The sequence below is a fragment of the Erythrolamprus reginae genome, chromosome 3 (genome assembly GCF_031021105.1).
Source record: "Erythrolamprus reginae isolate rEryReg1 chromosome 3, rEryReg1.hap1, whole genome shotgun sequence".
NCBI lineage: Eukaryota > Metazoa > Chordata > Lepidosauria > Squamata > Dipsadidae > Erythrolamprus > Erythrolamprus reginae.
Window position 1 is genome coordinate 175004766 of NC_091952.1, and position 26174 is coordinate 175030939.

General features: G+C 40.3%; 1 protein-coding gene across 9 annotated transcripts in view; it reads right to left on the reverse strand.

The window, feature by feature from the left end:
- The window catches only part of RREB1 (ras responsive element binding protein 1), a 238983-nt gene that overhangs the window by 77037 nt on the left and 135772 nt on the right, over positions 1-26174 (reverse strand). For 8 of the 9 annotated variants that reach the window (XM_070747213.1, XM_070747211.1, XM_070747209.1 and 5 more), the window contains 3 exons: positions 22203-22398; positions 9847-9936; positions 7210-7373 (listed from right to left, as the gene is read on the reverse strand). In XM_070747213.1, the coding sequence (XP_070603314.1) occupies positions 7210-7373; positions 9847-9936; positions 22203-22316 (368 nt within the window). In that variant the 5' untranslated portion in view covers positions 22317-22398. The remainder of the gene's footprint in view (positions 1-7209; positions 7374-9846; positions 9937-22202; positions 22399-26174) is intronic. The other variant, XM_070747216.1, reaches the window with a different exon arrangement.

The following is a 26174-nucleotide window of genomic DNA, read 5'->3' on the forward strand; positions in this document are numbered from 1 at the left end:
GAAAAGCAATTAATGCATGCAAGCCCAAAATTCACCACTTTTGCCAGCCGAAGTGCCCATTTTTGCACCGCTGGGATTCCCCTGGGGCTCCCCTCCATGGGAAACCCCACCTCTGGACTTCTGTGTTTTTGCGATGCTGCAGGGGAATCCCAGCATCACAAAAACGAGCGCTTCGCTGGCAACGGAAGTCCCGAGGTGGGGTTTCCCAGCAAAGGGAGCATCAGTGAAATCGCAGCATCGCAAAAACACCGAAGTCCTTGAAACCCAACCTCCGGACCTCTGTGTTTTTGCAATGCTACGATTTCACTGAGGCTCCCCTCGCTGGGAAACCCCACCTCTGGACCTCTGTTGCCAGCGAAGCGCACATTTTTGCGCTGCTGGGATTCCCCTGCACCATCACAAAAACATGGAAGTCCGGAGGTGGGTTTTCCCATGGAGGGGAGTCTCAGGGGAATCCCAGCAGCGCAAAAACAGGTGCTTCGCCGGCAACAGAAGTCCAGAGGCGGGGCAACCCAGCAGCGGTGGTGGGTTTGTAAGGTGAAAATTGTTTGTAAGAAGAGGCAAAAAAATCTTAAAACCCGGGTTTGAATCTCGAAAAGTTTATATGACAAGGCATTTGTAAGATGAGGTATCACTGTATTTATTTATTTGACTTATATGCCGCCTCTCTCTGTGGACTCAGGGCGGCTCACAATTAGAGATCCAATGTAAAACATTTCTAAGCCAATTAATAAAATAATTACTTTTTAAAAATTGTCTAAAAACTAGTCAGTTAAAAACGAACAGTCACATCCATACTGTCACATTCAATACATTTACTGGGCAGAGGCTGGGGTCTAGTGACCCCAAGCCGACATAGGTGCGTTTTCACGTTCTTACGAAAGGCAAGGAGGGTGGGAGCAGTGCGAATCTCTGGGGGGAGCTGATTCCAGAGGGCCGGCCCCCCCACAGAGAAGGCTCTTTCCCTAGGACCCGCCAAACAACATTGTTTGGTTGATGGGACCTGGGGAAGGTTAACTCTGTGGGACCTGACCGAGCGCTGGGATTCGTGCGGCAGAAGGCGGTCCTACAGGTAATCTGTAGGGCTTTATAGGTCATAACCAACACTTTGAATTGTGTCTGGAAACCAATTGGCAACCAATGCAGTCCACACTGTAGAGGGATATATACATATATGTATATATTAGAGACAAGGGATAGAGACAAGAGATAGATAGACTGGCTATTAAGAGTATTTTGTAGGACAGTGATGGCTAACCTTTTCTGGACTGAGTGTCCAAAGCACGTGCATGCATTCGCACACACACCCTGAACTTGTAAAATACAATGCATGCGCGGGCCCATGTGTGCCACGCCTGTGCACATGGCCCCTCTCCACGTGCATGTGTGACCCCCTGTGCAGGTTCATGCAGCCCCCTGCAGACATGCACAGCCCCTCGCAGGCCCCCTCCCACGCATAGGTGTGCCTCCCAGCAGATGCGTAGCAGATCACCTGAAGACCAGCTGGTTGGCAAGAGGCAGGCATCTATGCGCAGCAGAGCTGAACCAAGGCAACAGAGGGTGCTGCGTTCCATCTCGAGCCATAGGTTCACCATCATGGTTCTAGGACAGTGATGGCAAGCCTTTTTTCTCTCGGGTGCCGAATGAACACGCGGGCATGCTATTGTGCATGTGCGAGTGCCCACACCCATAATTCAATGCCTGGGGAGGACAAAAACAGCTTCACCCTCCCCATGCAGGCCCTCTGGAGGCTAGAAATGGCCTGTTTCCTAACTTCGGGTGAGCCCAGTAGGCTCGTGTTTCACTCTCCCCAGGCTCCGAAGCCGGCAGAGGGTAAAAATGCCTTCTCTCATCCCCCGGAGGCTCTCTGGAAGCCAAAAACAGCTTCCCTCCCAGAGCCTCTGTGTGAGCCGAAATCAGCTGACTGGCACACACATGCATGTTGGAGTTGAGGACGGACAACAGCTCATGTGCCAGCAGATATGGCTTCGCGTGCCATCTCTGGCACCCGTGCCATAGGTTCACCATCACTGTTCTAGGACTATACAGCCAATCTGAAAAATGACCCTATCCCTGGCATTTATGTAACTCTTCTCACAACCCAGCTAAAGAATACAGTCTAGGATGCTTATTTTAAGGCAAAGGCAAATATATATGTAGAGGTGTAACTTCTGCTGAGAATTTGGTTCAAAATCCTTTAGGGCTTTACAGGTCAGTACCAACGTGTTAAATTGGAATAGCCGCAGTTTGTTTTCTGAATGATTTACACAATAAGGCTGACCTCAGGCAGCTTTAGAAAAGACTAGACAAATTTGTCAACGATAGTTATTAGTCCTGTGAAGCTGAGCAGAATGTCCTTGTGAAGAGCAGTACAGCTCTGATTACCAGGTAACTGGGTAAACAGAAGATACTTCTGCCTTACTAAGGCTGACCACCACTGGAGGGATGGAGGTGGGAGTTGAATTTGATAGTTTTAACCTGATTCAAAAGTGTCTGCTTATGCTTTCTTAACAGAAAGATGTCAGGTTTTGGGAACCTTGGGAAATAGTCCCTAGAAACTCCGAGATGTACATATCTATGTGAAGTCATATTTGAAAACATGCCAGCAAAGTATGAGAAAAGAAATACCACAAAGTTTTGCATATTCCTTCACCAAACCATGCTGCTCTACAGTAGAATTTTTCAAATTTGGCAACTCTAAAACCTGTGGCATGATGAGATGAGTAAATTAACAATGGAATAATTGAGAGTGGGGGGGAGGAGACAATGTATTATAAAATATGGAATAAATGGTCTGATTGGCTTGAAAGGGAAGTAAAATGTATGTGTAAAGTAATATAAAATGATGTTATCAAAATAAATGTAAAATGTAAATAGAATGTAAATATACATATAAAATGTATGTTAAAGTAATATACAACAAGTATAAAATTGTAAATAGAAATAAGAATTTTTAATTTAATAATAATAGCCTTAGATAATAATAGGAAAGTGAACCCATGAACAAGGGGACACAATCTGAAGTTAGTTGGGGGAAAGATCAAAAGCAACATGAGAAAATATTATTTTACTGAAAGAGTAGTAGATCCTTGGAACAAACTTCCAGCAGACGTGGTTGGTAAATCTATAGTAACTGAATTTAAACATGCCCGGGATAAACATATATCCATTGCAAGATAAAATACAGGAAATAGTATAAGGGCAGATTAGTGAAATTATGTTTTTTGTCTTTTTAATGTGAAAAAACTCAGTAAAAAGTTTTTAAAATAAATAAAATAAAATCTGTGGCAGAGGTTCTATGGGCATGGCTTGTTGGGAGTGGCAGGGGAAGAATACTGCAAAATCCCCTGATCTGTGGGCTTCAACGCCCAGAATTCTCCAGTCAGGACACCTACAACTTCAACTTTGAAAAACTTTGCTCTAGAACAGAGATTCCAAACGTGGCTATTTTAAGACTTGTGGACTTCAATTCCCAGAATTCCTCAGCCAGTACAAATCTTAAAGTTGCCAAGGTTGGAGACCCCCTGCTCTAGTCTAGAGGAAGCAAATTGATGAGAAATTGGAGTTATCAATTTTCGTTTTAGCCAATAGCTATGCTAGGGAGATTTCAGTAGGTTTTGCCCTACTATATAATTCTACCATAACAAACATATGCCAAAAATTTCACTTGTAAAAATATATTCAGTTCTAAAATCACTGTTTAAAAAATACTTAAATGCTTTAAAAAAATTGAACTTGGTATTTGTTATACAATATAAAGTGGAGAATCCTGCAAAGCTTTCATTTCTTCTGTAGATTTAGTGCCTGTAACAATTGTGTTTTGAAGCTTACCTTTCACCAGAGGCCCAAGATACATTATTAATACAGACCACACAAGCGGTTAGCAGTTTAAGAGACTCCTCATTTAAACCCCACTTTTTACCCAAAGCTACCATTAACCATCAAAAGACAAAGAAATAGGCATCTCTGTTGTAACAAACCAGGCATCCTATCTGCAGGCAAATATTTTATGCAGCAGCAAGAAAAGTATAGCCATTTTTTTTGTTCTAAAAAATTAAGCTTGCCCTACATAATTGCTGGTCTTTGCTTGCTTTGCAAAGTGCTGCCTTGATCTTGCAATAAAGCTTATCAATGTGTGATGCAACAAGGAGGTTGTTTTTGAGCTAGCTTGTCACACAACTTTATGTTGATTTAGGGCTAAGAGGGAGGGAGTGGCCCAAGGGCATCCAGTTGATTTCCATGCCTAAGGGTTTTTCTTCTCTCTAATCTACCATTTAACTACTGCATAACACTGTCTCCTGGTTTTGAGTTGGGAGTGTCAATTTTTTTGGCTAAAGGTCCAAATACAGATGAATATACCTTACTTTTCGCACTATAAGACGCAGCCCCCTATCCAAAGTGGGTGTAAATGTCTGTGTGTCTTATAGAGTTAATGTTGCCAAAGTCCTGCCCACACCCTTTGGCTTCTGCCTCCCAGCAATTTACATCCTTGCAGCAAACAGCCTGGTCAGCTTCAGCACAGCCTGATTTAGCAGGAGTAGCTGATTGGTGGTTTGACACCTCCTATCACCACCTATTGCCACCTCTGCGTGCCCCATTTTCGGCCTCCGCACATCCCATTTTTGGACCGTTCTAGGCAGTTGTAATTGCTACCACTACTGTTCGGCGGTGCTAGGTGGCAGCAGCAGCAATCCCTGCCTCTTGGAACGGGCCAAAAACAGAACACACAGAGGCTGAAAACGGGGCATGCAGAGATCAAAAATGGGACATGCAGAGGCCCAAAATGGAATGTGTGGAGGCTCAAAATGGGACACACGGAGGCAGCAATGGGTGGCTGCAATGGGAGTCAGAGATCCCCACAGCCTGGAACAGCTGATCGGTGGTATTCCAGGAGGCCAACTCAATCACCAGCCAGCTGTTTGTGCTAAAACAGATCTTCTTTGCTGCAAAGAAGCAAATTGCTGGCAGGCAGAGACAGATTTTTTTTCTTGTTTTCCTCCCCAAAAGCTAGTTTGGGGAGGTTACCTTTCACGAGAGGCCCAAGATACATTATTAATACAGACCACACAAGCGGTTAGCAGTTTAAGAGACTCCTCATTTAAACCCCACTTTTACCCAAAGCTACCCAACAGCTCATGGTCTTGACCATCTTACAGTGCAAAAAATACGGCAAATCCTCACATTCCATGCAAACCTGTCATTGTGTAGAAGATATTATGACCTAATTAATTCTAAACAGGGCTTTATTAAAATGCTTTGTCCTGCACTGGCTGTTTGGGAAAATGAGAGCACATCATTTCCATTTCTCTACTATAATGGAAAAATCACATTGAAAAGATACAGTCTGTTGAGCATGTTGTTTGTTTCACAACTATATTGTTTCTTTCTATAGTGGCGCTTTAAAAGGAACAAATTACCTGATGGTTATAATCTCTCTGCTACACGGTTCACTGAATGCATATTAGATTAAATGAATCAGTAAATCAGAATGAGATTGTCCCTGACAATAACACTGATAGGTTTATTTAGAAGAGAAATTGAAAATCTTGGCACCTGCTTCCCTATCTCACCTCTGGGTTATCTCAGAAAGAAAACATGAATATGCTTAAACATACAGGACTTACAGTCACAATTGAGCCCCATGTTTCTGCCACTAAACAAGACAGTTGTTAAGTGAATTTTGGCTCATTTTATCACATTCCTTGCCAGAGTTGTGCTTTACTGAAATTAAGTGTGTAACATGGTTATTAAGTGAATATAATAATAATAATAATAATAATAATAATAATAATAATAATAATAATAATAATATTTAGATTCACTTAATAACCATGTTACACACTTAATTTCAGTAAAGCACTTAACAACTGTGCCAAGGAACGTGATAAAATGAACCAAAATTCACTTACCAACTGCAATAATAATTAATAAAAATAATAACCATCATCATCAGGTTTCCCCACTGACTTTTGCTTGTCGCAAAAAGTGATCCCATGGCCCAGACACTGACACATACCGGTTGCCAAGCATATGAATATTAAAGCCGTGATTATGTGGGTATGCTGCAACAGTCATAAATGTGAAAAAAAGTAATAACCATTTTTTAAAGTGCCACCGTATCTACAAACAGTCATTAAAGGAATGGTTGTAAGTCAAGGACTGCCGGTACTGAAAGATGAAATGAATGAATTACTTTCTTAGGATACATTTGTTTCCTTCTACCTGTCACACTTCAACAATATTAGGAAGAATTCTGATAAATAAAACTGATCAAGGCAGCTAATATTCCACTGTGGGAGTGTTTTTTCCCAAGTATTTCTGAGCCTTTGGCAAAAGATTGTTCTCTTCAGCAGTATTCATATCATTCTATACTACTCAAAAAAATAAAGGGAACATTCAAATAACACATTCTAGATCTGAATGAAATATTCTCATTGAATATTTCATTTGCACAACTATTCCATTTGCACAACAGCATGTGAAATTGATTGTCAATCAGTGTTGCTTCCTAAGTGGACAGTTTGATTTCACAGAAGTTTGGTTTACTTGCAGTTATATGCTGTTGTTTTAAGTGTTCCCTTTATTTAAGCTCAGGATGGGTCAGTATTTTGGGACAGAAATAAAGACAAATCTACCCTGAGAATTGGCCTCCAATGTCTTCATTTATAAGAGCAGAAGGCATTACTATTATATTAGTCTTCTCATCATTCCTATCACCCATCTCCTCCCACTTATGACTGCAGGACTGTAACTTGTAGTCTTACGAATTATGTTGATATTGATAGTTTCCTGATTTCTTATTTGTAATCTATGACAATCATTAAGTGTTGTAACTTATGATTCTTGATGAATGTACCTTGTCTTTTTATGTACACTGAGAACATATGCACCAATGACAAATTCCTTGTGTGTCCAATCACACTTGACCAATAAAGAATTCTATTCTATTCTATTCTATTCTTTGGTTTGGAAAGTTTGTGTGTACAAGACCTAATTAAGTCCCATCTTCCCATAAGCTGTCACAACAAGAGGATATTCTAAAGCAATTGATAATGGACTGGAAGGAGCTGCTATCAGATGATCATACATGCTAAAAAGAGACACCCTGGATTATAGCCCTGAAAGAAAATAGGACATGCTGTAAACAATCTTCCAAACATACATATTGATCACCCTTTTGCACACTGCCCTCTCATTCCTGGCTCTCACCTGTGCATGTTTCCATTGGTGGTGAAGGACTGATCGCATACTGAGCATTTATAAGGCCTCTCCCCAGAATGTACTAGCATGTGGCGATCGAGGGAGCTTGCAGAGCTCAAAGACTTTCCACAGATGCTGCAGGAATGGTCTGTCCCTCCAGTGTCAGTGTTATGCTAAGGGAAGCAACAGATTTTTCTTTTGAGTTCTTCCTGGTTCAGGGTCAAGGACATACTGTCAATTGCAACCATCATCATTCTAAGAAGGTTCAGTGCAACAGACTCAAGTTAGCATGATGTAATCATTCCAGTTATCACTCAGCCTAAAAATAAAATACATCGCAGGAAGCAGGAAGGAAAAAAGGCAAAAAATTGGGAGAAATGTACTTGGGGTTTTTTACATCTTGAATTGATCACCATATAAAGCATCGATAAACAGCTTTTCTTTCCCCTCTGGAATGTTGCGTAAAAACAACTAATTTCTGTTCCGAACCATGAAACATTCAGAAAAATTACTGAGATGATGACCGAAAGGAAATAGAATGAGCTTATACGGAATGCCTCTAACGGCCTTGAAAAATGAGGTTTGGGGGCCAATTAAAACTCTCTGGGTTTATTCCCATAAAAGTCTTGTGAGTACATCAGAGATATAACTGGTCTTAAATGCATTGTTTCGGGGCAGGCATCCCTGGCACGACCATCACAAATGGTAGATGTACTCATCCGCCACAAATTGCCAAAGAAAAATACCTCTATTTTCTCCCACAGTTTACAGCAGATCCATATGAAAACAGTAATTCAAATGGGAAAAAAATCTGTACATACATGTACATGTGCATGCACATGAATAAATTTGTCCTAGTTGGGCCAGCAAACTCCCAAAAGCTCATTTCCTACAGGTAAAGCTTAAAACACAGAACAGAATTTCCCATTTATGTTTCCTTTCTACTGCCAGGCATTGCAATGCCTTTTATGAGATCTATTTTGCTATTCAACCATAGGAACTCCTGAAAAGTACTGTTTTTAATCCTTCGTGCTATTATGATAAAGGTATATTCATTCATCTTCTTTGTTATGGAGTTAGGGGAAGATTATTCACCTGCCATTGTGTCCCATTCCCAATTTTTCTTTTTTCTTCTAGCTCGTTTTTGTTTCTGATCCATATAGTTACAAGCTAAATCACTTGACCTGGAAACCTAAATCAATGGGCTTGTATATTTTTATTCCCTTCTTTTCATATTCCTTCAAAAAAAAAAACATATGCAGAAAAATAACATGTACATTTATGCACCGATGGCAAAGCATAGTATTGTCTGATCTAAAGCTAGGTGGGGGGGTGCTGAGTATTTTGGAGCGATTAAGGAGACATTACTTACAAAAATCGGATTCCTCGACCAGCAGCTTCCTAAGTTTCAGTATGTAAAAGCAGGGAGGCAAAAAAGCAAAACCATAGCTTGGTTGTGACTATCTGCTGGGAGCTTTGGCAATCCAGGTAGTCCTCGACCTACGACCACAATTGAGCCCCAAATTTATGTTGTTAAATGAGACATTTTTTTTCAGTGAGTTTTGCCCCAAAACCTTTTTTTGCAAAAGGTGATCACATGATCTTGGGACATTGCAACATCATTAATATGAACCAGTTGCCCAGTATCTGAAATTTGATCACATTACCACGGGGATGCTGCAAAGGTCATTAACTGTGAAAAACAGTCCTAAGTCACTTTTTTCTATGCTGTTGTAACTGTGTTACTATGCCGCTGTAACTTTGAACGTAACTCGAGGACTACCTGTATAGCAGCCAATGCCCAAGGAATTAGGATGTTTTGGAATAAAGCAAACAGCTAAGAATGCTGTGACACAGCAGGAAAGATTTGAAATAGATCCAAGCACCTCTACTTAAGAACTTAATTCGTTCCGTGACCAGGTTCTTAAGTAGAAACATTCTTAAGTAGAAGCAATTTTTCCCATAGGAATCAATGTAAAAGCAAATAATGCGTGCAAACCCATTAGGAAAGAAATAAAAGCTCGGAATTTGGGTGGGAGGAGGAGGAGGAGAGGGAAGAGGAAGAAGAGGAGGTGAGGGGAATCAAAAAAATCCAAACCTTTAAGGCTTAAAAAAAAAAGGAGGGACTCTGAGGCGGTGAGGAGGAGCACGCACCTCCCATACATCAGGCGTGAGGCTGCCTCCCGTACACCGCGCCAGAGAGAGAAACCCAGGGGGAATGGCAGGAAACTGGCTGGCCTTTGTGCCGCTCTCAAATTTCCTGGGTTCTTAAGTAGAAAATGGTTTTTAAGAAGAGGCAAAAAATCTTGAACACCCGGTTCTTATCTAGAAAAGTTCTTAAGTAGAGGCGTTCTTAGGTAGAGGTACCATTGTACAAGCAATTTTCTGACATTTCTGATCTGGCATCAATAGGGAAAGGAGGCAGAGAGGGGGGAGAATGAAGCAGTAGCAACACAGGGACAAAGGCTATGAAGCATAATCTTTAAAATAAAAGTGGTTCACAGCTGGAAGAGGGAGAGGCTTAGAGATACATTTCTGGGGCCAACGTAATTTTGGGTTTTGCAAGGAGAAACTAGCAAATGTTATTATAAATTTATCGATAGATCTCCAAATTAAAAATATTACGATGTAAAATTATCAACTTACCTGACGAATATGCATAGTCAGCTGATGTTGGGTAACGCAGTTCTTTTCACACAGAGGGCAGATGAAGGAAGACTTCTCATCTTTTGTTTCCTATTTTTTAAAAAAAAAAATGTTTTCATAATGTTAATTAAATACCAAGTTATCATTGTAAACATTTACAAAGAAAATGTTACAGTGATATACACACGTGGTGAATTCTTGCAGTGTCAACATGGGGAAAATATTATTAAAAGAGCATTTTTTATATAATCCCAGTAAGGGTATGGCTAGCTGATGACGAGGCCAGAACAAGGCCGAAATAGTGTTATCCTAGTCTCCCTTAATTTTAAATATTCAGCAAAAATATGTGATACTTATAGAACATCGTTTGTTGGCTATGAATAAATTAACTGCCTTGAAATGGCCCTAGAGGCAAAAAGGAGCTGTGACATTCCTTCAATATACCAGGGTGATCCAATAGAAAAAACATATAGCCCCTCCCTGGTACAAAGCTGAAGGGATCAGATCTGGTGGCCTAGAGGTTAATTCTCTGCCTTACACGGCAGAAGCCACAGGATCAAATCCCAGTAAGGGTATGGATAGCTGATGAGGCCAGAACAAGGCCATAATAGCGCTATCCTAGTCTCCCTTAATTTTAAATATTCAGCAAAAATATGTGATTTATATGTGTGTGTGTGTAATGTGTGTGTGTGTGTGATTCGACACAAAACTATGTAACCCTTCCCTGGTGCAGAGCTGAAGGGATTGGATACTGTAGCCTAGAGGATAATTCTCTGCCTTACAAGGCAAAGGTTGCAGGTTCATGTCCCAGTGGGTATGGCTAGCTGATGAGGCCAAAATAAGGCCGAAATAGATCTATCCTAGTCTCCCTTAATTTTCAAATTCAGCAAAAAACCGTGACATTATGACATTTGATTATATATATATATATATATTCAAAGTAAAAAGACGGTTCTTTCAACCAAGGGTGTGGAAAGAGCACCACCATAATATCAAATAATTTGATTAACCAGATTATAAAAAGCTATGAAGGAGGAACATAAAACTGGCACATTTTTATTTCCTCAACATGGATCCCAAAAGATCATTGTAATCAGCTATCCCGTACAAAAATGTCCTGGAAATTTTTCTGCCTTGTCTCTTCAATGACAATAATCAGGAACAACCTACACAGTAGACCAATGTTTCCCAACGTTTCTCTTGCCATGCTCCACCTAAGCATCTCTAAAATTCTGATGACCCCATGTGACATACAATTCTTACTATTCAAAAAGTGAACTCACACTCACACGGAGGAAGCCTAAAAGACCATTCATTTTGTTTAAATAAGGTTCCAGTTGCTCCCATTAAAAATCAAATTGCCCCCCTGTGGGGCATGGGCATTGGGAACTACTGCAGTAGACTTTCAACTGAATTCTTCTCTTCCTCTCCACAGACTACTATGCCAACTAACATAGAAACATAGAAACATAGAAGACTGACGGCAGAAAAAGATCTCATGGTTCCATCTAGTCTGCCCTTATACTATTTCCTGTGTTTTATCTTAGGATGGATATATGTTTATCCCAGGCATGTTTAAATTCAGTTACTGGGGATTTACCAACCACGTCTGCTGGAAGTTTGTTCCAAGGATCTACTACTCTTTCAGTGAAATAATATTTCCTCACGTTGCTTTTGATCTTTCCCCCAACTAACTTCAGATTGTGTCCCCTTGTTCTTGTGTTCACTTTCCTATTAAAAACACTTCCCTCCTGGACCTTATTTAACCCTTTAACATATTTAAATGTTTCGATCATGTCCCCCCTTTCCCTTCTGTCCTCCAGACTATACAGATTGAGTTCATTCAGTCTTTCCTGATACGTTTTATGCTTAAGACCTTCCACCATTCTTGTAGCCCGTCTTTGGACCCATTCAATTTTGTCAATATCTTTTTGTAGGTGAGGTCTCCAGAACTGAACACAGTAGTATTCCAAATGTGGTCTCACCAGCGCTCTATATAAGGGGATCACAATCTCCCTCTCCCTGCTTGTTATACCTCTAGCTATGCAGCCAAGCATCCTACTTGCTTTTCCTACCGCCCAACCACACTGCTCACCCATTTTGAGACAGTCAGAAATCACTACCCCTAAATCCTTCTCTTCTGAAGTTTTTGCTAACACAGAACTGCCAATGCAATACTCAGATTGAGGATTCCTTTTCCCCAAGTGCATTATTTTACATTTGGAAACATTAAACTGCAGTTTCCATTGCTTTGACCATTTATCTAGTAAAACTACTATTCTGATCATAGAAATTTATAGTTCCTTTGTGGTAAAATAATATTTATTGTATTTTTTGTTGTTTATCTTGCTTGTAAGTCATTTTAGAAGATTTTTACCTTAAGATAGACTATAAATAAAGGTAATAGCAATAAATAAAGGCCTCGAATATTAAAGTATTAATAGTCTTAGCCTTCATGCGGCTCTCTAATCCAGGGTCACCAACACACAGCACAGGGAAGCAAATATGCCTGCCAACATCTCTTTTGCTGATTTCTAACGTCCCTACCTCATCTGATACTCCATATTTTAAATATACCTATTTTTAAATGAAACAATTGAAATATGACATATTTGCAAAGCAAAGTACTGGCCTCCGGTATCATCTTTTCTTGCAGGAATGTCCTTGAGCCCAGAAACTTTCTTCAAAAATAAAAATGATGGACAGCTACAGTTCTCTGGCTTGGCTTGGAAATTTGCCTAGCTTTCCAGAAAATAAAACATCCGTAGCAGACGCTGTGGCAGGAGGAAGGGGTCAGCCAGAGGAAGCGAAAGGTAGGCTATATCCATCATGCTACCCTTTCCCTGAACGAACAAGCTCCTGGCAATACCCAAAATGCCACACCCAGCTAGAAACTCTTGGCATATTTTTTAAAACGTACATATGCTGGAAATTTTCACCAGATCTTGATATTACAAAATGTACAACCTAAACTACTTGCTGCATGAAAGGAGGATTTTTTTTTCTGTCCATCATGGGTAGCATGAAGGATATAATCTACCTTTGCTATCATTACAGTTATTTGAAGACTCTAGGCTCAAGAGTTATGAAATATTTCCAAATTAATCATAACAGTCTAACTCAAGGCTTCTCTAGCTAGATTATATCCCTGCTGTAGATTTCCTAGAACCTGTTCAAGTACAATGGTATCCTTCGGTTTCCCCATCTGCAGTAATAGAAATCACTCCAAACTGAAAACAGTGGAGAGAAAAGGAAATTGCTGCACATTCTAATCTAAACCATAAGAACAGAACAAATTATATACAGTGATACCTCATCTTACAAACGCCTCATCATACAAACTTTTTGAGATACAAACCCGGGGTTTAAGATTTTTTTGCCTCTTCTTACAAACTATTTTCACCTTACAAACCCACCGCCGCCGCCGCTGGGATGCCCCGCCTCTGGACTTCCGTTGCCAGTGAAGCGCCCATTTTTGCGCTGCTGGGATTACCCTGAGGTTCCCCTCCATGGAAAACCCCACCTCTGGACTTCCATGTTTTTGTGATGCTGCAGGGGAATCCCAGCAGGGGAATCTCAGCAGCGCAAAAACGGGCACTTCGCTGGCAACAGAAGTCCGGAGGTGGGGTTTCCCAGCGAGGGGAGCCTTAGTGAAATCGCAGCATCGCAAAAACACAGAGGTCTGGAGGTGGGGTTTCAAGGACTTTAGTGTTTTTGCGATGCTGCGATTTCACTGATGCTCCCTTCACTGGGAAACCCCACCTCCGGACTTCCGTTGCCAGCGAAGCGCTTGTTTTTGCGATGCTCCCTTCGCTGGGATTTCCCTGCAGCATCGCAAAAACACAGAAGTCCGGAGGTGGGGTTTCCCATGGTGGGGAGCCTCAGGGAAATCTCAGCAGTGCAAAAATGGGCGCTTCAGCTGGCAAAAGAGGTGAATTTTGAGCTTGCACGCATTAATCGCTTTTCCATTGATTCCTATGGGAAACATTGTTTCGTCTTACAAACTTTTCACCTTAAGAACCTCGTCCCGGAACCAATTAAGTTTGTAAGACAAGGTATCACTGTATAAGCATATGGGATGGGCAACACCATATAAAAAAGGTACCGTAATAGGGTGGGTAATTAGCAAAATTATAACTGATACATTTTCTAGCTTTCCCGATTAAAATTTGACAACAATGCTTGCATTAAATATGAAACACTCGTTTTAAAAAATGAAAAACGGACCCATAGGTCAAACGTCTATGGAGAGTTTCAATCATCCAGGTCATAGATCAAAGAAGCTTCTTAGATAAAAATCAAAATGTTTTTAAAGGAAAAAACAACAACAACCAAGAAGTCCAGTTGCCTTTTGCAAAAAGCACTTTAAGGATCCACAGGGTGCTATATTATAACAGGCAAATATATGTTTACATCACTTCTGCACAACAAAGAATTATAGCAGCCTCACCAATGTTCAGCTACAGAGAAGTGGCAAGAAGAATTAGCCAACTCTTTCATTTTACTTTTTTACTTATTGTTATTTATTGCTGCATTCCCCCACACACTCCACCCGAGTTTGTAAAACAATCCAGAATCAGAGTTTAAAAAACCAAAAAGAAACCTTCAGTTAGGGGAAGAAGCAAAGGAAAAAGCTAGAGAACAGAATGATTCCTGATTAGTTGTAGGTATAATGGGCACTGCGCAAGGGGGAAAAAAACTATTTGTGTCTACCCAGAACATCCTGATTCATTCATTGGTATTTTTCAAAATGCCTTTGGGATATTGAATCAGACACCAACATTTCTGTCAAAGGACAGACTGGAAACAAGTTAATCATTTTCTCTTGCCCAACTGCTTCAAAGAGTCAATATAATTATCCACTAGTCTACCATATGTAGCACATCTAGTTTTACTTTAACTTTCCCAGTTGTGTCCACACTTTTAAAAAAAGCTTAAACTGCCTCCAGCATTCTAAAATAAGCTTTCCAGTCCTTCCTGATATATTATGAAAAAAATACTGCAGTCATTTTAGGAGAATGCAATCCTAAATAATTTAAAATTGCTCCTCATATAAGTGTGTATGTAAACTTCCATGAATTTTAAATCCCTCAAAATACTAGGGACATTTTAATTAATTATTCTCCCGCTGCCTCTAAAACTTTTTTTTTCATTGCTGTTGTTCATCGGCCAAATGTTTAGTCTGGGTTAAGCATTTATATCCATCAATCAAGTCCTTTCCAAGGATCTGAGATAGGTACTGTAAATGTACTGTCAAATGCAGGATATAAGTTGTTCTAAGCCTTTTGCAATTGATTGACTGACGGTAACTTTGTCAGTGTTGAAGGTGTTCAAGGGATGCCTCAGATGTTTTGGGATTGCATCCAAGATTGCACCTATCACCTGTTGGTTCTATCTTTGCTTTTGCTTTGCCACTGTGGTCATACTTCTATATACACATCATTGTATTTCAAGATTTTCTCCAATTCTCTCTTACTTACTTACTTACTTACTTACTTACTTACTTACTTACTTACTTACTTACTTACTTACTTACTTACTTACTTACTTACTTACTTACTTACTTATTTATTTATTGGATTTGCATGCTGCCCCTCTCCGGAGACTCGGGGCGGCTACAACAATAATAAAACAATGTACAATAATAATCCAATAAATACTAAAAATGATTTAAAAATCCATTAATATAAAAAACCAAACATACATACAGACATACCAAACATGATATTGTAAAGGCGCAGGGGGAAAGAGCATCTCAATTCCCCCATGCCTGGCGGCAGAGGTGGGTTTTAAGGAGCTTACGAAAGGCATGGAGGGTGGGGGCAATTCTAATCTCTGGGGGGAGTGGGTTCCAGAGGGCCGGGGCCGCCACAGAGAAGGCTCTTCCCCTGGGTCCCGCCAAGCAGCATTGTTTAGTTGATGGGACCCGGAGAAGACCCACTCTGTGGGACCTAACCGGTCGCTGGGATTCGTGCAGCAGAAGGCGGTACCTGAGATAATCTGGTCCGGTGCTATGAAGGGCTTTATAGGTCATAACCAACACTCTTATTCTGCTGGCTCCAGGTATTGCCACATTCACTATCCAGACTTTTTTTTGCCTTTATCATCACCAATTGTTACGTCTGGGGTATTATGCAGCAGGTGACCCTCTGAATTGTAGAACATTTTAGTGTCTTTCCATTACTTTGTCTATTTTGTGGTTCCTATCTAGGAACCCCAAAATAGGCTTTCTTAGATATTCCAATGCATCATTATTGTTATTTGATGGTGTCATAGTTTGTAATCAACCTGTGCAAACTTCTTGCAGTAGCTAACTAGGTGGTCCCACTATTTCTTAAGTTTCTTTGCAGAAGTGTCTGCTGTCTGTTGCTGTCATCTCAATTCTAGCTTTATATCCATTTGTTCTTAAGCCTTGGTCTTATGCAGACAGAATTAGCCTCTTTTAGTCTCTTTCAACACAAAATTGTGTTGTATTCTTGATAGTTCACTTTTTAAAAGTCCCAATCTTCTCCTTTACACACTAGGCTTCTATGTCACATCTCTACAATTGCACAGCACTGAATTTAAACTCCAGTAGGTGCATTTGGTTTGGAGATTGAGCCAAAAACTTTCCAAAAATCTTGTTAATAATTTACAAGGCAAAGTTACTGAGCTATTTCCTTTCATCTACACCAAGAGTTGGTCGACCAAAACAGTTTATAAATTCATACGCATTTTGATCATGTGCCATTAAGTCTTATTTGTCTTTTAGCAACAAACCAGATTTTCTCGAAATCAATTTACCCTAACTTGTTTTTTTCTAATCTTCCAATGATGTTCTCCTCACCTCTGTAATTGAGTCCATCTACCTTGCTGTGGATTGTCTTCTTCCCTGCTTCACCCCTTCCCAGTATTCTTCTAAAAAGCTGGGTCTTTGGCAATGTGTGTAAGTGTGAGTGTGTATCTATATACCACATCACACACAGAAATGCAACTATACATTTTTAAGTTACTTTCAAAGACATCTGAACATGGAATACCATTCATTAAGACAGGAGTGCAAATCAAGCACCACATTTAGACTCTGGAGAGCTTTGACTGTAACTAAGGCTTTATAGATGCTTAAGTGCTTAGCCATTCCTCAATTGTTCTTTTCCTCACAGGTTCGCCTGGTGCACCAGTTGCGGCCCTACTTGGACAGGGAGTCATTGCTCACAGTTGCTCAGGCCCTCATTACCTTGAGGTTCGATTACTGCAATGCTCTCTACATGGGGCTACCTTTGAAAAGGGTTCGGAAACTTCAGATCGTGCAGAACGCGGTCGCGAGAGCCATCGTGGGGCTTCCCAGATTCGCCCACGTTTCTACAACACTCCGTGGCCTGCACTGGTTGCCGATCAGTTTCCGGTCACAATTCAAAGTGTTGGTTATGGCCTTTAAAGCCCTACATGGCACTGGACCAGAGTACCTCCGGAATCGCCTTCTACCGCATGAATCCCAGCGACCGATAAGGTCCCACAGAGTTGGCCTTCTCCGGGTCCCGTCAACTAAACAATGATATTTGGCAGGCCCCATGGGAAGAGCCTTCTCTGTGGCGGCCCCGGCCCTCTGGAATCAACTCCCCCCCCCCCCTGGAGATTAGAACTGGTGGCCTGAACTGAGTGAATGATAGGGAGGAATAGACGTGGCCCTTCATAGATGGGTGCATGCATAGAGAGAAGAGAGCAATGGAAGACGATAAACTGGATCTCAGGGAAAGGAAGTCGTACAACCTCCCTGGCTGGGAAAAGACCTTCATTTGTTACTACCGTATTTTTCTGAGTATTAGACACAACTTTTTCCTCCCTAAAAGAGGTTGAAAATTGAGGTGCATGTTATACTCTTAATGCAGGTTTTTAAGAAGTCCCCCCCCCCCCCCCCAGCCCTAACTAGGTGCTCTTATCTTGCAGGTTCTTTCATTGTTGCTGTTTAAGTCTTTGCAGAGTTTTTTTCATTACTCTAACTTGCTCCAAGTAAGTTTCTTTCCAGCCCTAACCAGGTGCTCATGATGTTCCCAGCTCTTACCGCTTGCAAGCTCTCATTGTTACTCTCCACTAAGAGTGTTTTCCAAGCCCTGTCTTTGCAGGGTTTTTTTCATTGTTCTACTTGCTCAGAATTTTTCTTTCCAGCCCTAACCAGGTTCTAACAATGTTCCCAGCTCTTACTGGCTTGCAAGCTCTTTCATTGTTACTCTCTCCAAATAAGGGGGTTTTTTTTTAAACCCTAAACAGGGGATAAAATAATATGCTGAAACTGACCAGATTAAGGATGCTAGCCAGATGAATACCTGGTAAGCAGATTCTTTTCCCTAGTTTCCTCCCCAAAAACTAAGGTGCGTCTTATACTCCGAAAAATACTGTAGTTATTTTTTTTGTTTTGTCTATCCAACATGAATAGACTGTTTGTGTCCCATTTTAAGAAAAAAATGGGGTTGGGTTACTTGTGAGTTAAGTGGTTTCTCGTTGCTTGTGAAAGTTGGGTCAGAACAGATATAATGTTCAGGAAAACTCTGGTCCCTCTGCAAAAGCCTTGTGTTACTAGTTTCTCTATGCAACCACAACTTCTGCTAACATCCTGCACAAAGCAATGCGGTCCAAGCAGGGTGCCATCACTTTCAGCCTTGCCTAACGTCCTCTGACTGGGAGAAAACATGAATTACTTTGAAGCAGAGATGCCCTTGCAAGGCATTCCTGTACATACAGCTGCCCAGGGTAATTCCTGCTGTCTACGGCAACTCCATACTTTTTCTCAACTTGTAGTCAATAGTGAGGAGGATCTCCAGAAGAGAGGCCAAGCGAGCATATGCTAGGATTGCATCTTCCCTGTTGAAATTATTGTCACCCATCCAAATTCTAAGCATGAGCTCTGTCAGGTGCAAAGGACAGGAATGGAACCATACAACCATACAATCTGTATAATCTGGAGGACAGAAGGAAAAGGGGGGACATGATCGAAACATTTAAATATATTAAAGGGTTAAATAAGGTCCAGGAGGGAAGTGTTTTTAATAGGAAAGTGAACACAAGAACAAGGGGACACAATCTGAAGTTAGTTGGGGGAAAGATCAAAAGCAACATGAGAAAATATTATTTTACTGAAAGAGTAGTAGATCCTTGGAACAAACTTCCAGCAGACGTGGTAGATAAATCCACAGTAACTGAATTTAAACATGCCTGGGATAAACATATATCCATCCTAAGATAAAATACAGAAAATAGTATAAGGGCAGACTAGATGGACCATGAGGTCTTTTTCTGTCGTCAGACTTCTATGTTTCTATGTTTCTATGTTTCAGTTCCAATTAAGAAGATTTAATGCTCAAACTTATTTGTATTTATTAGATTTGTATGCCGCCCCTCTCCGAAGACTCGGGGCGGCTAACAACAATAAAAAAGACAATGTAAACAAATCTAATATTAAAAATAATCTAAAAAACCCCAATTTAAAGAACCAATCATACATACAAGCATACCATGTATAAATTCTATAAGCCTAGGGGGAAGGGAAAATTTCAATTCCCCCATGCCTGACGACAGAGGTGGGTTTTAAGGAGCTTGCGAAAGGCAAGGAGGGTGGGGCCAACTCTGATATCTGGGGGGAAGATGGTTCCAGAGGGTCGGGGCCGCCACAGAGAAGGCTTTTCTCCTGGGTCCCGCCAAACGACATTATATACAAGAATCTAATCAACTAAGGTCAGCACTAAATTAGATAAGGGTTAAAGATAAGAGTTAGCAGAATTCAAATGGGAACTGGACTTGGGATAGCTTGTGGCAACAAAACAACTCCAGGCTCATTCCTCCCTTGACTCTTTCTCCATACTCTGCCTCCTTTTCTCTTAGATCTATGAGATTTGTCTTAAATAAGGCAACCAAAGAAGTAACTGATAGCATCAACATTTTAACACTGCTTTGAAGTTCACTGCAGAATAGTTAGTAGCCTGATCCTGCAGGATTGAAAACATCTTGTGATCCAATGTTGGTTACGCCCCAGCTGTAGGAAAGTGGCAAGACCTATGTGCCTTGCCAAGTCACATTGGTTTCTCAATAAATGTTCATTGTGCTTCAAAGACTTCTTAAAAATTGCAGTATTTTTTTTTTCTAAGCAGGCCAATTTACTCTTGTTCTGGTAGGAGACAGTGCTGAGACATCTGAAACCCTTACAAAAATTGGAGATAAGAAAGGATGCTTCTATTTCTGCACTTTTCTTATTGCCAAGCCTGGCTTGCTTTCGGAGGTCCTTTCACAGCCACTTAACAACTAAAACACATCCTTCAAAGTTTCATCCTCCAAGATCCTCCCACCTTACGATTATATGATCTTTTACAACAAAAAGTCGATAAAAGAAACCCTGCAAACCAGTTGCTGGTTGCTGCAAGTTCGGATGGGTTTGCCTGAACCAATGGCGGAAATTTGCCCCTGCTTGTTGATCTTGTAGCAATGGCCGTCTGGCCACGCCCCCAAACCGGCCCTCTATCGCTACTCCTTGAAACCGGCTCGCAAATAACCCTCTGCTCATGTGCAAAGGCTTCTGCGCAGTGAAGGGCAGCAAAAAAATTTACTACCACATTGGACGTGTGGCTGATTGTGTGGGTGTGGCTTGATGATCATGTGACTGAGTAAAAGTGGCTTGCCAGCCATGGGACCAGGTGGGAGTGGCTTGACAATCATGTGACCGGGGTGACTTAAAGGTCATGTGACTGGGTGGGAGTGGCTTACCGACCAAGATATGTTTTCAAATAGGTGCTTGGACTCTTTTACAGTTGGTTAAGTCACATTATTTGAATAGCCACAAAAAGGACAAATCATAGACAGCGTTATTTGTGGAGGAGCACAGTAACATTTTAAGGTTTTGTACTGAACCCACAAGGTTCAGTATGATAACAGATTAGGCAAGTAGCTCGATTTTCTTTAATTGCTATAAAAGTTCAGTTCTAGATAATAATTAAAATGATTAAAGTTTTTATGGGTAAAAACATACTATTGAATTATTTCCTATTTTAAAAGTAATTAAGGATCATACTAGGGTACTAGAGAAGGAAGGACAATAAGAAAAAAATATATAGTATTCAATAAATAGTGCATACACTTACTATCCCCACTGCGTGCCCCTTCCTGTGGAGGCAGCAGCCCATTACTGCTTCTGAGCATGTGCTGAGAGTCATTTCCCTGATGTGATGCATTTCCGAAGCGATGCAAATGGGTAAAGAAGGTAAGTGGAACCCACCCCTGCTGCAAACATCTTTTTTTCCCCTGATAATAACCGACCCAAAAGGCCAGAAGAAGGTAAAGTCACTTGCCTGGGATCTTTGCAACAGAAACCACGCAGCTTCCCCTTCCAGCCTTGGAAGGTAACAATAGAGGAAGCAGCAAGGGAAATGGAGCAAGAAAACACCAGGGGAGGAATGAGAGCATGTATAAAAAGCATGTGTGCAATTTTCCAACCTAGTACGGTAATCATTTGCAACCAATCACGATTAGTGGAGTTCATTTATTTCCAATTTGCTCAAAAGCTATTTATTCACAAATGCTTCCACTCAAGAGCTGCTCCATAATAATACAGACTGGCTTTTGTATAAATGTATATGCAGTACAGCAATACCTCGTCTTACGAACTTAATTGGTTCCGGATGGAGGTTTGTAAGGCGAAATGTTCGTAAGATGAAACAATGTTTCCCATAGGAATCAATGGAAAAGCAATTAATGCGTGCAAGCCCAAAATTCACCCCTTTTGCCAGCCGAAGCACCCGTTTTTGCGCTGCTGGGATTCTCCTGAGGCTCCCCTCCATGGGAAACCCCATCTCCGAACTTCTGTGTTTTTGCGATGCTGCAGGGGAATCCCAGCATCGCAAAAACGAGCACTTCGCTGGCAATGGAAGTCCGGAAGTGGGATTTCCCAGCGAAGGGAGCATCAGTGAAAGCACCCGTTTTTTCGCTGCTGGGATTTCCCTGCTGGGATTCCCCTGCAGCATCACAAAAACACAGAAGTCTGGAGGTGGGGTTTCCCATGGAGGGGAGCCTCAGGGGAATCCCAGCAGCGCAAAAACGGGTGCTTCGCTCACAATGGAAATCCGGAGGCGGGGCATCCCAGTGGCAATGGTGGGTTTGTAAGGTGAAAATAGTTTGTAAGAAGAGGCAAAAAAATCTTAAACCCCGGGTTTGTATCTCGAAAAGTTTGTATGACGAGGCGTTTGTAAGACAAAGTACCACTGTATATACATTTCTCATTAGTTGGGGAAGGCTGATAGAATTTAGCTGACCAGGAGGAGGCAGAGTGGGGAGGTAAATAATTCACATGAAATTGTGTTCCTTTGAAAAATGAAAAATAAATTATTATTCCTTACCTGGTTTCTCCTGCCAATCCGACTGGGAGTAAGAGATTTTGATGGGGATTTGACATTTTGAGATGCCATAGTGCCGTTTTCAGCAATCTTTCCCAAGCTTATAACTGCTGCCATTGCTGTATCAGGAACGGGCAAACCCACACCCTCAGAATAGTTGGTGCTGCTGTACAACTGCTTAAGATTTGGAGTTTGTTCTCTAGAATTATAAACAGACACACATATAAACTTTGTAGTGTCTTACCAAACCATATAATTCAAAGCTATGGTCGCCTATATGTACTGCATGACACATGAAGAATGTGTCATGCAGAAGAAGAATGAAGAAAAAAAACTAACAAGGAGAAAAGGAGACAAGTATTTTTTTTAATTGGATTTTATTATTATCATTATATTTATTATGTTAAATTGCAAATTGCTTTATCCCATCTTTCCCCTAGTTAAAATGTATGAACTCTTCTTGCTCATTATTTTCTCTGTATCAATAAGCCTTTGAATCCCAAAACTCTTTCAACAACCACAAGGCAAATACTGTATTGTACTCCTTTAGGCCAGTGTTTCCCAACCTTGGCAACTTGAAGATATTTGGACTTCAATTCCCAGAATTCCCCAGCCAGCTGGCTGGGGAATTCTGGGAGTTGAAGTCCAAATATCTTCAAGTTGCCAAGATTGGGAAACACTGCTTTAGGCTACGACATATCATCAAAGGCAGCTATAGGTAATTCTCGACTTACTATCCTAATTGGGACTGGAACTTCTGTTGCTAAAGCAAAGAGATTATTGAGTCTTTACATGAGCTGTGGTTAGAATGCAGCCTAACCACAAGTGTTGGTTATGACCTATAAAGCCCTTCATGGCACCGGACCAGATTAGCTCCGGGACCGCCTTCTGCTGCACGAATCCCAGCGACCAGTTAGGTCCCACAGAGTGGGCCTTCTCCGGGTCCCGTCAACTAAACAATGTCGTTTGGTGGGACCCAGGGAAAGAGCCTTCTCTGTGGCGGCCCCGGCTCTCTGGAACCAACTCCCCCCAGAGATTAGAATTGCCCCCACCCTCCTTGCCTTTCGTAAGCTTCTTAAAACCCACCTCTGCCGTCAGGCATGGGGGAACTGAGATACTCTTTCCCCCTAGGCCTTTACAATTTATGCATGGTAGGTTTGTATGTATGTTTGGTATTATAATAAGGTTTTTTTTAGTTGTTTTAATATTGGATTGTTACATGCTGTTTTTTATGACTGTTGTTAGCCGCCCCGAGTCTGCGGAGAGGGGCGGCATACAAATCCAATAAATAATAATAAATAATAATAAAATAATAATTTTATTATTAATAATAATAATGTAAGTTTAAGTGCTATTGATACATGACCACATCTGATTTTATCTTTATTTCCCCATGGTTCTCAGGAGAATCATGTGGTCACTAAACACATCACACAATCTAGCTTTCCCCTCTAGATTTTATTTGTTGAAAGCCAGCTGCAAATGGTGATTAAGTGACCCCACAACACTGCAGCCATTATAAATTTATACAGGCTGCCATGTACCCCAATCGTGATCATGTGACCACAAGGACACTGAGATCATAGGCAAAATAATTGGTCATATTACTTTCTTGAGTTTTAACTTTGAATGGTACTAAACAAATAGTTGTAAGTTAAGGATTAGCTGAAGTCCATGTCTCATAATAGGAGAAAAATTTGGCTTTAGGTTCAAGACATATAAACTGTATTAAAATAATGTTTATAGATGAACATTAATACATATCAGTCTACCTTAATAAGGTTACACTGATGGCAGAACTGGATTAAGTACTGTATTCATCCCAGGCTGTACTCCGTTTCTTCAAAGTCAGTACAACCTCATTTAGCTCCTAAATCTGAGTAACTAGACCTGAGAATATTTATTCATAAAACATCCATGAGATAATATTAATTGGCTCTCACCTAACATTGTTGTAGACAAAGCAGAAACCCTAGAGTCAAACAGAAGTTCTAGCATACCATTTTGTACAAATAACATAATGTAAACGAACATATTCACCATGTTCCCCAATTCTAAAGTGCCAATATATGACACTATGATTGAAGATATTTAAAAAATGCTCAGCAAACTTCCCTGTTGTTAATTAAACAGTAATAATAAATTACGAAAATTGCATGAAAATTACTCAAAATAATCTGCTTTTTCAATATTTAATACTCTCTCTCTCTCTCTCTCTCTCACACACACACACACACACACACACACACAATATACTCAAAATAATCTGCTTCTTCATTTCTAAATGCTATCCATCTTTTCAAGGATCGTTGGTCTAAGTATTGATAAAAGTCACCAAGTCTTGAAATGAGTTTTAGATTAAAGCAAATCTATCATGTTCACACATCACACTAAGCTACAATATGCCTTAGTTTGGCTTTGGCTTACAAAAATCCATGTGCCCAGGATCGTGTTTTGTAAATGATGGTTTATTATTTTACAGAAAACGTGATTTCTATCCTCCCTAATTTTATCACTGAACTAAGATCTTTATGTATTGTTCATCCATAGTCACTACTCTAAATAGCTGCTCTATGATTAATTCTTTGCTTTTTATTTATTTGCTTTGTCATTTACTATTGCTAAGTTTAATTTTATTAGCATAAAGATTAAGTCTGACACAAGTACATACTTCCCCAGCTTTCTAGACCATTTGAATTTTGCAATTTTAGCATGTATAAATTGTCCAGTAATGTTTTAGTTATGCTATTTTACCATATTTTTTACTGTTAAAATGCCTTCACCTTCATTATTGTTTAAAAAGGCAAGTTATAATATTTTATTGATACAATGAAAATGAAAGCATAAAACAAGTCTTCAAATTGAGTTCATTTATTACGTAACATTTTAAAACTGGATAATTTAAAAACAAAGGCTTCATACAATTTCTCTATTTTTAAGAGGGCAGAGGATATTTAATGGAATAATCCAAAACCTATCCAAACATTTTCAATGTAAAAAAATTAGTAATCCAGAAAGTATAATTATTCTGCATAATTAAAGCATCAGCTATTGAAATATCGTATCAAGTCTGATCAAGCCATCTTGATTCATCCTTATCCCGTTTATTTTAAGCTTTGTTATTCACAATTCAAACGAATTCAGATGTACAACTGTAGTTACATATCAAACTGATGATGTAGACTTTTCGACATTGTAAAAATAAAACTCTTTCATACCATGGAACGTCTTAGGTTTTTGGTTTTTTTTAATCCACAACTCCTGATCAAGGGGCAAAGCCTTAGCAACTTGGCAACTTTAAGACTTGTGCACTTCAACTCCCAGAATTCTCCAACCTGGCTGGAGAATTCTGGGACTTGAAGTCCATTTTTCTTAAAGTTGCCAAGTTCGAAGACCGCTGACCTTAGTGATTAAAAAAATGGGTGTATTTGCAGAGTGGCAGGAAATTTTAGTGTCATGATACTCTAGGATTCTGCAGTATTCTGTTTCCGATGCAAACAATACAGAGAGTAATAAAAAAGAAAGATCATGATGGGAAACTAGAAGAGAAAAATTCAGTAAGAGAAAAATGACTCAACATTTTTTTTTTCTAAAGAAAAGGTTGGCACAAATAACTGTAGTGGACAGAAAAGGATTTAGCTCAAGGACAGAACGGTGGCTAGACAGATCTGCTGCCTAGTATCCTGAGAAAAGATCAAGCACTCTAGGTCAGGAGCCCATCATGCCCGGTGAATCTTCTCAATTTCAATGTTATCAAGAAAAAAGGAAGTCAAAAGTAATTTGCAATTACTGTCATGCTATATGTGCGATTGCAGTTGGCGTAGATATACATTTTTTTAAGCACAGGAGCATTATAGAAACATAGAAGACTGACGGCAGAAAAAGACCTCCTGGTCCATCTAGTCTGCCCTTATACTATTTTCTGTATTTTATCTTAGGATGGATATATGTTTATCCCAGGCATGTTTAAATTCA